This window comes from Piliocolobus tephrosceles, chromosome 9 (genome assembly GCF_002776525.5).
Source record: "Piliocolobus tephrosceles isolate RC106 chromosome 9, ASM277652v3, whole genome shotgun sequence".
NCBI classification, from domain to species: domain Eukaryota; kingdom Metazoa; phylum Chordata; class Mammalia; order Primates; family Cercopithecidae; genus Piliocolobus; species Piliocolobus tephrosceles.
The window spans coordinates 110332467-110346218 of record NC_045442.1 but is presented as its reverse complement, the minus strand read 5'-3'; the positions used below and the strand labels follow the sequence as shown (position 1 = coordinate 110346218).

The following is a 13752-nucleotide window of genomic DNA, read 5'->3' as shown; positions in this document are numbered from 1 at the left end:
CCAGTGCACTCCAGCCTGGGCAACAGAGCGAGACTCCGGCTTAAAACAAAAAAAAAACTCAATAAAGAGCAGAGTCCCCTAGGGTTAAAAAATGGGGAACAATGAATATACATTTGGAAATGGGATCCAGAGCTGAGCAGGACACAGCAGACTGTTCTAAGATTTTATTATGCATCTACTGCAGAAAGGTATACAGGCCTCCAACTCCCCAAAAGTGCCTTAAAATACATCCTTAAAATACACTCCATTCTCTCTGCAGGTCTTGTTGCAGTTTTAACTTTTTCCTATTTTTTATTATTATTAATATTACTTTAGATATAGGGTCACACTCTGTCACCCAGGCTGGAGTGCAGTGGTGTGATCGTAGCTCACTACAACCCCAAATTCCTGGGATCAAGTGATCCTTGCACCTCAGCTTTCCAAAGCACTGGGACTACAGGAGTGAGCCATCAGGCCTGGCCTATTTTTTATTACGTTATTACCACCCTCTCTCCCACTAGACCATAAACCCCCTGAGAATAAGGGCCTTATCTGGTTTCACTCACTGCAGGATATCCAATTACTGACACACAATTGCCATTCAGTGGCAAATGAAATTCAGGTCAAGTTTATGATCGGGCAACCATAGAGAGTGGGATTTGAAACTTATGGACAACGCTATCCAAAATAGCTCTCCAATTGTCTTCGGACAGTCAATGGAGTTCCTCAGTCAGGGATTCATCACTTTGAAGGAAGTCAGACTTCAGCAGACACACTTTAAGATGCAACTCCCACCCGAGAAAGGTTCTGTTTTAGGTAATACTTACCAGTAAGGTCCACCTTACTGAATGGTTAGGTGACAGATAACTGAGAGAGAAACCCTCTGGAAATGGAATATAAAATAAGAAGGTTCAGAAACGTGCCAAGGGCAAGCCACATCACCGCCTTCTTGAGCTTCCAAAGGTTTATACTAAACACGTGCCTTCATTTCTCCCAAACGATGTTTAACTATTATGTTCCCTATAAAAAAATCACTTTGCCTTCTCACCCTTACTACTATCATATATTGTACTTCCTATGAACCATGTTTTTATGACTCTGCAGAAACCTGGAAGATTAAAAAAGAATCAACATAGATTACAAAAGAAAGACTCAAAGGTTCCAGAATGATTTGCATTCTCTCCATTATCATTTTCCATCTTTCATCGTATCAGCCCTCATAAATTACACACACTCCATTTAAGAGCACAGTGAGCCCCAAATCCCTCTTATTTTCAACATGATTGCAAATAGCTAAGCCAAGCACATAAACAACTAAGTGGGGAGTAGCTATCGTTTTGTCTTCATTTTAAGCAGCCTTTTTCAAAACGATGCTTTACAGAAGCCCAGGTTTCCTTAACGATCTGGGGTTGGGAAGATGAGCGAAGTCAGGGGGGTTTGGAGATGACAGGGGCTTGCCCCTCTCTCCTGCTTCAATCCTGACAGCTCCATGTTGTTTTCTTCTCAGTGGGAGCTCCCACTCAGAATTTCATCGGAAGAACCATTTCAATGGCTTTGAGAAGTCTCCAGACCCCTGGTTCAGAGTACCCAAGCATCTATGCCTTCCCTTCCAACAAGAGTGTGCTACACAGCCCGGAAAAGGAAACGCTTTCTACCACACAATATTAAAATAATCAGTCAGCTTCTTTTTCTGTTTTTTTGGGATTTTTGTTTGTTTGCTTGTTTCTTAGATTCTTGCTGTGTCGGCCAGGCTGCTGGAGCACAGTGGTGTGATTACAGCTAACTGCAGTCTCCAACTCCTGGGCTCAACAGGATCCTCCTGTCTCAGCCTTCTGAGTAGCTGAGACTACAGGTATGCACTATCATGCCCTAATTTTTTATAAAATGTTTGTAGAAACAGGGGTCTCCCTATGGTGCCCAGGCTGATGTCAAACTCCTAGCCTCAAGCAATCCTGCCACCTCAGCCTCCCAAAGTGCTAGGATTACAGGCATAAGCCACACCACCCGGCTAGAAATTTCTTTTTTAAGGGGCCTTTCATCGCACCTGGATGTTTTAAGTTTAGGGATTACCCAACTTACAAAGAGTTTGTGTTCCAAAACTTTTGTTTCTAAGTCAGGGCTTCGGATCTCACTTTCCTAAAGAAAATGAGGTGAGCCAGGCCCAAGGCAAGCAGTAAAAGCCTGATGCCCCCCGCAGGTGAACTATAATGTTGCTGATTCCACCAGAAGCAGTCTTACTTTTGCTGCTTGTTGAATGGACTACTGTGGACCTGTTGGGGCGTCTAACCACTCTTTATCCTATTTCTTTGAAGCAGTTCATGCTGTGATGTGTGATCAAAAGGGAACTAGTGACTATAAAAGGGCTTTCCCTTCCTCTCTTCCTCTTGACTGCCAAGGTCCAGGGCAGTCCACATCTACTGCAGTCAGGGGCTGGCCGAGTGGATGTTCACCAAGTGCTGGATAAAGCCTGTGAACCACTGGCTCTAACGAGCTAACTCTTGGTTTGTTTGTTTATTTGCAGTATTTCATAAAATTTTATTATGACAATCTGGCACCTGATACAGATTCCAAGAAAGCTTGAGAGGATTTAGCATTTAGATTAAAAATATTCACAGTGTTTATAACCCTCTCAAGAAGAGAGAAGGGGGAAATAAAAAGAAAAGAGAAAATTTTTAAAGAAAGAGATAACAGTGGGTAACTATAAATAACTTTCTAGATTGGATTGGAAAATAATTTTTGATTTTCTTTATGTTTGGCTCATTTGGTAAGCTAATGAACTGAAAGAAGAGAACTGGTTTTAACCACACAATTCTAAAAGATTTCAGAATTTGAAAACTTGGAGCTATGAATAGATGTGATGCATTTAGCATCACAAATGATCAAAACAAGCCTATAAAATATTAATAGTCAATTTTCCACCAAAACCAGTGAGCTGTTCAGAACTCCAGATATCAAAACTCTAAGGAAATGCTCTCATGCAGAATCAAATCATTTAATAGGCTAAAATGGATTCCAATGCCATTACTGAGTATCACCATTAGGATAGACACCTATCCACGTTTTTGCAAAAATGGAAATATTCCTACATTAGTATTCTCACCTCTCACCCAGAAAAAAAGAAATCATAATGACTTCTTCCTACTTATACTTAATGCCAAATTCTACCTTTACATACACTGCATCATCCCTTATATTGCAATTCTTTGCTTACAGATCTTTTCTAGGTGCTTTCTGAGCAAGGGGACCAGAGTACTGGTGAAGAGTGTGGACATCGAGGGCTCAGAGATCTAGGTCCCATTCCAAGGGCCTAGTCCATACCAGCTAAGTGTGAAAGAGCAAGTTATCGAAATTCTCTAAAGGTTGAATGTTTTATCTAAATAGAGATAATACTGAACACCTGTATCATTGAAGTTGTTTGTGATTAAATAATAAATGTAAAATTATGTGCTTGGAATACAGTAATGCTGTTGATGATGATGATGTCTTTATATCCCAGTGCACAGAGTAGGTAATCAATACGTGTTTCTTGAATTGCACTGAATTTCCCCATGTTGTCTGCTTGATGGAGCCCAATTGCTTCTAAAGAAGAGGACATTTGAGCAAAATCTTTATAAAGATCTGACGCCTTCCCCTGACTGCTGCTTGGCAATCCCACAGATCTTTGCACATCTCGCCATTAGCTCTTGTCCCACCGGCCTATAATTATTTGTATATGCAGCCCTTTGAAGCTTGCAGCTGGCCACATCAGGGAGAATAAAATCAGCCATTCATAAAACAGTGACCTTGTTTTTCTTTGCATCTCCAAAGTCAGACACATAATAGGAAAACAATAAATGCTCGCTCCTGGGATGTGCTGAAGGCATCTATAACCACTAACCGAGCCCAAAGGGTGTGGAATGCCTTCGAAAAGGAGAAAACAGTGTTTATATCAGATTCTTTCTCAACTTGAAGGCTCCATTCAAATCTCACGTCTAGCACAAAGCACTACTGAGTCCAATCCACACTGATTCTTCTTCTTTTTTTTTTTTTTTTTTTCCCGAGATGGAGTCTTGCTCTGTTGCCCAGACTAGAGTACAGTGGCACGATCTCAGCTCACTGCAATCTCCACCTCCCGTGTTCAAGCAATTCTGCTTCATTCAGTCTCTTGAGCAGTTGGGATTATAGGCATCCACCACCACTCCCAGCCAATTTTTGTACTTTTTGTAGAGATGAGGTTTCACCATGTTGGCCAGGCTGGTCTCAAACTCCTGACCTCAAGTGATCCACCCACCTCGGCTTCCCAGCCTGATCTTTCTCTTTTTCAGTCCTTATGACAAATTAAATATAGTCATTCCAAGATGTGTGTTAGTCCTCTTTGCTCAGACACCCTATAAATTTATGAAAGGAGGAGAAACTAATTATAAATTATTTTGCATAGTACCAAAGCATATCACAGGCAGGAAATGAGTATTTGATTGCTTGATTTACTTCTATGTCCAGTGTGTAATTGTCCAGAATTACCTGATGAATCTTAACTTGACAAGAAGAAAGGCACATTGGATCTGCACAAAGCCAAGTTCTGGTATCCCCGAGGGTGTGAACAAACAGAGGTGTTCTTGCCGGCCTCCATAATAGTGTCTCTGCTTGGCCAGCACTCAATTTTTGTAGCCAAAACCAGTACACAAACACCAGCATTTCACACAAACTAAAAAGTAGCTCCCAACCATGTATTCATGGCATTGTTAACCAACAGCAAATTCCACTTGGAGATTATTTCCTCTAATTAAATGGACTGAGAAGTGATCCCAAGTCCCCCAGAAAGAGACTACAGGCAACTGCAACCTCCCCTGTGATTAGATACACCATCAAGGAAATGATTCAATCCCAAGCCACTGAAAGCTGCCTGCTCTCATTAAGAAAGAGCTTCATGCCGGGCGCAGTGGCTCACGCCTGTAATCCCAGCACTTTGGGAGGCCGAGGTGGGTGGATCACGAAGTCAGGAGTTCAAGACCAGCCTGGCCAAGATGGTGAAACCCTGTCTAGACTAAAAATACAAAACTTAGCCAGGCATGGTAGCAGGCACCTGTACTATCAGCTACTGGGGAGGGTGAGGCAGAGAACTGCTTGAACCCAGGAGGCAGAGGTTGTAGTGAGCCGAGACCACACCACTGCACTCCAGCCTGGGCAAGAGAGCAAGACTCCGTTCTCCCATCCCCCCCCAGAAAAAGAGCTACAGACTGACATTTTCTAAGCCTGTTAGCTGAACACCACTTTCCTTCACAAATTCTGTGCTTTTGCCTTTCACATACCAGGAATTCTCAGGGACCATCATTATCACCATCGTAACAAGCCTCCATAGTCATAGAATATCTTCTCACCTTTTGAAATGCTTTCACACCTAACTACCTCATTTAATACTTACAGACACCCTCAAGACAGGTAGATAAGATGGACTGCCTCAATGTACATTAGTGCAAACATCAGAGAAACTGGCCTAAGGCCACAGCCAGTGAACAGATAAAGGAGGCCTACAACCACCCAGCCTGCCCTACCTCCACCTGCCTTCTCCCCTCTTCCCTCCTTACTTCACCACTGACCAATGGATTGCAATGTAGTTGCTCCGTGTCTTCCTATGGGGTGCCAGGAAAGACAGCTTCTTTGAAAGAGAGCACCCCATGTTTACTAAAAGACCGGGTGTCCCTGCAGAAAACCCTGCCACTCACAACCCTAGTCTTAACTGATGTGTTTCACCATATTGAAGGCAAGTTGCCATCTAACATGGTTGACCGGGAGCCAATTGTGGTGTTCTCATCTTTGTTCATGCTGTCAATGTGACATATGAAAGAAATATGAACAAAGTGACAGGAGGAAAACAAAGCCCGTGGCTGGTGTGAGATACACAGACGGGGCGTTAGCCTCACACGCACTGCAACTGGGTCAAGTTAACACCTTGTTTTTCCCCACATATGCGGTGTGGAAAAGCTATTTATAAAACGTGTTTAAATATTTAGGACCAAATAAGTCAAGATTGTTAGGAAACATCGACTCTGACCGGAACTCATTTACTCGCCCTAGTCCAACGTGAATAACAAAACTGGGAATATCAGGACAATTCAAGACGGGGAACAATACAGATGTTCAACACTTTTACCCGGAATTCCCACACAGGCCTGCTTTCAGGCTCCACACCGGCTGGTGACCCGGCAGGAACAGTACGAGGACAACAATCTCAGAAGAGCAGCCTTGTGAAAAATCTTTAGTGACAAAGGAACAAAACAAATCTTCTAGAAGTTACCTGACTCTGCAGTTCACTTTGCTGCTTCAGGCGAAGATTTTCAGGTGTATCTGCCACCGTGGTGAAGGACTGCTTTGGGTAGTGTCTGTGGAGAAATTTTTTCAAAGGACATAATTAAAATATTGTGCTACAAAACAACACTTTCACACATACCCACTGTTTTGCACATCCCCCCCTTTCCCCACTCCGTAACAGCAGAGGAGGGACCTGAGCTTGGCTCACAATTTAACATTGGCTTCTCTTTTCTAAGGGCATCTTCACACATGCTCAAGGTTCTCCTAATCTCCGCCATTCCTCCACCCCACACACCCTTCCAGCATGAGTGCCAGCTCATCCATCCTTCCACCAAACTTCCTGACAAAGAGGCCTCACCTCACTGTCCCTGCCCATCTCCTCTCCGACTCACTCCCCAACTCTATGACTGCCTTCTGGCTTCTGTTTCTAGAAGTTTCTTTTGCCCATTATAATGACTTCCTGTGGACACAATCAACAGACATCTTGTAGTCCTCCTCTTGGGAGGCCTCCCTCCATCTTGAAATGTTCTTTCCCCTGGCTCAGCTGCTCCCTCTAGTGGTTCCTTTCCTGTCTCCTGCCGGCTCCCCTAAGTCTGCGCATCCCCCCACTCAAGGTCCTCACCTGGGATCTCTTCTCTTCTCAGTCTACACCATCACCCGGGGATCACATCACTCCCGCAGCTTTGGGACCTCTCTGCGAGCTGACTACTCCCAAGTGTGAGTTTCAGATCCAATAGCATTTCCATTTGCAGATTCCATACGCAGCACAACTCCACCAGTACAAAACGCAGCTGTTCATGACCCCACCCTCCCTCGATCTTCTTTTTCATTTATTATATTAGTGGCCCATTGCCCAAGTCAAAAAGCTGGGAGTAATCTAGATTCCTCACACATCCAATCACTCGTTCACCAAATCTGTTGATCTTATCTGCAAATATATCTCAAATATTCACTTTTATAAATGTATATATGTGTATATGTCTCCATCTTGACTCCATTTTTTAATTGTCTGCCACATTTATCGTTTAGGTGACTACAGCACCAGCCAGTCTTGCCCTTCTCATCTGAGAACAAATGTTCTCAAATGCAAATCTGATCACGTCACTCCCCTGAGTAAAACCTTCCCATTGATCTTGGAATAAAGTCTGGCCTCCTGTCTAACAAGGCCCCCGTGACCAGGCCTCTGCAGACTTCTCACTGAGAACACTGCATGCTTCTGCTGCAGGGATCACTTCAGTCCCCGGAGTTCCCCCTTCTCGTTCCCTCTGCTCCCCTGACACGTTATTCCCCTTTCCTGGATAATCCAGCCCTCTTCCCACCCCACTTCCCATTTTTATTTTTATTTTTATTTATTTATTTATTTATTTATTTTTTGAGACGGAGTCTCGCTCTGTCGCCCGGTCTGGAGTGCAGTGGCCGGACCTCAGCTCACTGCAAGCTCCGCCTCCTGGGTTTACGCCATTCTCCTGCCTCAGCCTCCCGAGTAGCTGGGACTACAGGCGCCCGCCACCTCGCCCGGCTAGTTTTTTGTATTTTTTAGCAGAGACGGGGTTTCACCACAGGATGGTCTTAATCTCCTGACCTCGTGATCCGCCCATCTCAGCCTCCCAAAGTGCTGGGATTACAGGCTTGAGCCACCGCGCCCGGCCCCCATTTTTTATAAACTGTGTTTATTTTTCAGGTCTTGCTTTAGATGTCACTTTCTCCAGGAACCTCTCCTGGCCTCCCGAGTTTGGGTCAGGAATGGCCCTCGGATGGACTTTTCTGCCCCTGTGCTAATGCTTATCATGCTCATGGCTTTTCCTATTGGCAGGCCTCTGCCTCACAGTACAACGAAAGTTCTGTGGCAGCAATGGTGGGCTGTCTTGTCCCTTGCTGGGGTACATTCCTGCCTATATCACTAGCACCTACTAGTGTCTGTCTCCTAGTGTGACCTTAATAAATACTTGTGCACAGAAGAGATGAAGGGATGGAGGGGGACAGAACAACCACCCAAAGAGCCCATGCCTTGGCTACAGCCAAACTTCAGCGTGTCCTATGAGGCATGTCATCACACTTGTGCAAACATGCGGTGGTCTCTTATGTTCACAGATGACCCTCCTGGTGGTGAGGAGATGGCATTTCCTCCCTGTGTGAGGGTAAAGACTCAAACACTGATTCAGAGCTGCCGTCCCATCTAGTCACTGCTCCCATGTTCGGCTGGTGCTGAGGAGACAGCTTTAGCTGCTGTGACCCCATGGCCACAAAAGCCACAGAGCTCAGAGCTGCTCCTCAAAGAACATCCTCTCCTTCCCTCTGCTCCCTCTCTAGCCCCTCCCCTTTCTGGTATCCACATGTGTCTCTTCCTGTGGCTTCTCAAACGTCCTCACTGTCCTCACTGTTTCAAACTCGACTCTCCTCCTAAAAGGTTCTTTTCAGCATCCCTGTCCCTGGCGTCCCATGAGAAGGCTGATGCAGTAATCATTTGTCAGTGCAGATAAAACCTACCCAAAGCACGCTAGCACTTCTGAAATAAAGATTAAATATTGTAACTCCCATGGAGTCAGATTCATGGTAGGAAAATGTACATTCAAGTCTCATTTTTCCAGCATTCTTCAGGAATTCAATGTCCCATATAAGCCAATGTTCCAGGTAATTGGAGTTAACCCCATAACTGCTGGACTCATTTTAACTATTTTAATTAACATCCTTCAAAACCCTTTACATGATTTTCCTGCCTTCTTAGAGGATAAACAAACCTAGTTATATTTTTTCCTGATAATATAGGGTCATCTTAATAGATATTATCAGACCATGATATAAAGAAGTCATGCTTTTGAAGTTTATAAAGGTAAATAACCTAATTCATACAAGATGATTGTACTTGTATGACCACTGGCCTGTCAGGAGATAATTTCTTACACACAGCACTCGGTTCTGCCTCGTCTTCTCTAGATAGTCAAGTTTGTTTAAAATGTTGGTAAATACCAGAGTTATTGATTCAAGCAAGTAAGTTGTAGCAGGTAAGATCTTTTGCTCTCCTTATGCTGAAGTCAGACATAATGTTGGCCACACTCTTCCAAGGGCTACTTCTGAACTATGTTCCAGACAATAGACAGAGGAAGTTGGGCAGACAACTCTGGTGCGTTGTGTAATATTTGCAAGTTCCAGCTTGGAAAGCTGAACTTTACTGAACTTTAAAATGTAGCAACTATGTATGGCTGTATTTTGAAGCTATAGTAACAACTGAGCATGTTTTCTTGTGTTTTTTACAAAATGTATTCTGTGGGATAAAGTTGCCACTGAGATTTTCAGGTCTCTATGATATTTAATTTGAAAATTTTACATATGGATTTTAACCATTTTTAAACTGTAATTAGAATCCACTCTCAAATGTGTTACAGAAACTTTGGCCCATTGGAAGATCCACTTCATACTAACTTACAGGTTCACTCAGTTTGGGGGCATGCTTTGGGGAACAACCTTCTTCTGCCATTTACATTTAATTTAAAATTCTGGGTTGGGCACAGTGGCTCACGCCTGTAATGCCAGCACTTTGGGAGGATGAGGCAGGTGGATCACTTGAGGTCAGGAGTTCAAGACCAGCCTGGCCAACATGGTGAAACCCCATCTCTACTAAAAATACAAAAAAAATAGCCAGGCATGGTGGCGCACACCTGTAATCCCAGCTACTTGGGAGGCTGAGGCTGCAGAATTGCTGGAACCCAGGAGGCAGAGGTTTCAGTGAGCTGAGATTGTGCCACTGCACTCCAGCCTGGGAGACAGAGTGAGACTCCATCTCAAAAATAAATAAATAAATAAATAAATAATTAATAAATAAATAAATAAATAAAATTCTGCTTAATTATTTAATTAAAGAGCATCCTGAGATTGAAAAGTGAACTGTTGGAGGAGTGTGCAATTTGTACCTCTTCACTATGTGTGCACAAATTTCCTCCACGCAAGACAAAAATGAATTCTATTTGGATAGTAATGAACTTCACTTGCTGCCCATACCACTAAGTTTGAAGCATCATTTCAGGAAAACAATCAAATTGTTCTCACCATTTGACTTTGCAACGTGAAAGGGGGATAGATTTGAACTTATAAAATATATGCATATAAATAAAACACTACTTTGATATGTTTGGTATGAGCACCAAAGTTCTATTTGGAAAAAAATACTCTGGGGGGAAAAAAAAAAAAAAACATTGAAAAGCTTTTGCTGTCTTCTAGAAAAATATCCTGCTAACCTCATGACCAAAGTGCAAACTTACTAACAGACTATGCAAATGTACATTGATATCTAGGACTAGAAACAGACGATGATGCTTTGTACCTTTTCCAATTATCTTTTTAAATCCTAAGATTTAATTATTTTTTTAATAGTGGGTTAATCAATATGTAGCATAACAGGAAGAAGTTATACAAAATTTTGATGTAGGAGAGAAAAAGTTCAATTTAGTATTAGTAACCAAAATAATAAATGCTGAAGGAAAGAAGGAATTTATACCTGAAACTCCCAGGGGTCATGAGTACTAAAATGAATTAAAGAGGATTGGGGGATTCACATTATATTGAGAACTAGCAAAATTCAAGAGAATAAGATCTTCAAAAAAAAAAAGAAGGCTTAACTATTGAGAGAGAGTGGGATGGCCTCATGAGTTGAGACCATAAGACTCAGAAGAAATAAGTGTAGTTACAGAGATGGCAATTCATACGGCCTTATATTGAAAATAAAAATTACAGTATCTGTAGGAACCTAATTAATTTCAAACTCAACACATCTGAAAATACCATCAAACACTGGATTTCTCAACATCATGTCCATGTAGTAATGTCCATCTAATCTAATTCAACAACACTCTACTCTGAAATCACAATCTCGACTTCCACTCACCCGCAACTCCACCTCTCCAGCAAAAAAGAAAAAGAAAAGAAAACCAGATACTGAAATAAACTGAGGGGCTGGTGGTCCTCGTGTGATTATAAAAGAGAGAAGTCAAGCATCTAACACGAATGGGTAGCACCATACAATTAGTTCTAAAGCCCTTTCCAAACACCGCATTTAAAAGGTTGTGAAAGGTCTTCCTAAAAATTTGTCTTGAACAGAATTCTTAAGGAAAACAGAAGATTTCTCCACCAGGCCTAGAGGAAGAATAACACTTTTTCCCTCCTCCATATTAAGAGTAAGAATGTAGGAAGAAGACACAGGGCATGAGCAATGGATGTTCAAAGAGAAACAGGAAGCAAGTAAAAAAAAAAAACAAACAAACAAAAGGAGGAATGGATTAATTGACACATTCATAAGTTTCCTGGAAAACAAAACATAATTGTGGAAATATGACATGTAACGCATTCAGAGCTGGTTGAGAGATGTGGGGAACATGCTGAAATGTTTAGCATCATAAACAGAAGTCTCTTAGATGAGCTATGCAAGAATTGGCTGAAGTGTGTGTATCAAGACTGAGCTGACAGTTGCAACAAATCCAGATTTCCATAAAATGCTGTATTAAAAATAAAGAGAGAGAGAATCAAGATAATAATAGAAGATTGCATCTGAAATAGCAAAGTTAGGTCACAGAAAGATGACTTCAAATTTTTTTTCTCTGTGAGATTCAGTTGTTAAAAATATAGGAAAAGTTATATGCAAATCACTAGACCAGAGCTCGTCAAAATGCAGGAAGCAACATAAGCAAATGGCAACCTCCATGTAGATGGGAATGAGAAAGAACATGACTGGGGAGAGCAAGAACCCAGAAACACTCTCTTTTTATCCAGAATCCAGTGCTTATAGGAGCGCAGGAGTCAAAGTGCCTGGGTTTGTACTTGGCTAGTCTACCTTCCATCTGTGTGCCTTTGGGTTAGGCTTCTTATTCTCTCTGGCCTCAACTTTCTCATCTATAAGATAAACGTAACAATAGCACAATTCAAGCTTGCTGCAAAATTCACACGTATAAGTCATCTGAAACCATTTGTGGCTCATAGTAGGCACTCAAGAAAATGTCTACCATTAATTATAATATTATTATTACTATTACTATTAATACTACAGCTACTAACTACTGTTCCTTTCTCTTTGCTCTCCTGCAAAGTAATTTAACCTCTGTGCTTCACGACCTTCATCTATATAGAGGGAATAAAATATTCCTGGTTCTCTCATGAAGTTGCTGCTGGAATCAGATGAAAAAAGTTTTATAAATGGAAAACGACTGTAAATGTGAAATATTAGTGAACAAGTCAGACATACAAAGCTAAGATCTTCATGGATTTATTTTCTGTAAATCCTGTGTTTTCATACTGTCCTCAGAGGACATTTGGCAATAGGCAACGTCTGTAGACATTTCTGGTTGTCACATTTGGGAGTGAGTAGGGAGGGGAAAATACTACTGACATCTCGTGGGCAGAGGCCAGGAATGCGGCTATCCTACAGTACACTGTACAGCCCCCTCCCTGACAGACTGATCCTGTCCCAAATGTCAACAGTCCTGAAGTTAATCAACTTTGTTTAATACATATAAATCTCTAACATTATAGGCAACCACTCATTTTAAGACTTCTAGCTCTAACAAATCTCTAAACTTTGTTTTCATTCCTGTCTCCTGGTGAAATCAAACAGCCACGACGCCCTCTTAATCTTGTGCCATATTCTAAGTCAATTATATCCATCTCCATCTTCTCCCTCCTGAGCACTTAAGTCCACCTTCTCTGGCTTTCCATTTACCTGACCACTGTCGGATTTACACTCAAACTAGAGGATCTGACAGCAGAATTCAGATGTCAAAAGAATTTGTTGCTATATGATGATTTCCTTATGGGCTCTATGTGAAAATGAGTTAACATGGCGGGGCTGCACGCTAGTGTTTGAAAGGTGTGCTTACAAGGATGGCCCTTCTCTGGTGTCTGGGAACTTGAATTTGGGGAGGGTTTTCTACCATCATTAACCACCAAGAGTGGTTCGCTGTGCTGAAGCTGTTTGTACAAACAGCTAAACACCTGTTTTCTTTGTGGGTGTCTGGAATTTGGTGATAACCCACTCCCCCTCTCCACCAACCCTGGGCACTAAGTCTCTAAGGAGCTTCGCTGGTTGGCAGTGTTTGATGTAGGTTGTCACAATTCATTGCTGGAGGAGTTAAGCGCATCCCGTGTGGCTCTGCTGGAACAAGCGTCTCGTTTCCTCCTGACCTGTCCCCATGCATTTTACCTTTGCTGATTTTGCTCTGCATCTTTTCACCGTAACAAATCATGGCCGCATGAATAAGTGGGACTGTATGCTGAGTCTTGTGAAATCTCCCAGAGATTCATCAAACCTGAGGATGTTCTTGGGGACCCCCAGCACAGGCCCCTTTGTGCGTAACAAGCTTTCATTCGTAAAGGAAGAAGTATACTAACACATTTAACATATTATTTATTTTTTAAAAAAAATACAACTTTATAGTTTAAAAAAAATTTCAAATAGAGTCTCACTCTGTCACCTAGGCTGAAGTGCAGTGGCAGGATCACACA

General features: G+C 42.2%; 1 protein-coding gene across 1 annotated transcript in view; it reads right to left on the bottom strand.

Annotated features, from left to right (window-relative positions):
- NEBL (nebulette) overlaps positions 1 to 13752 on the bottom strand; it is a 384316-nt gene that overhangs the window by 226776 nt on the left and 143788 nt on the right. The window contains exon 3 of the mRNA XM_023223239.1: positions 6254 to 6338. Within this exon, the coding sequence (XP_023079007.1) occupies positions 6254 to 6338 (85 nt within the window). The remainder of the gene's footprint in view (positions 1 to 6253; positions 6339 to 13752) is intronic.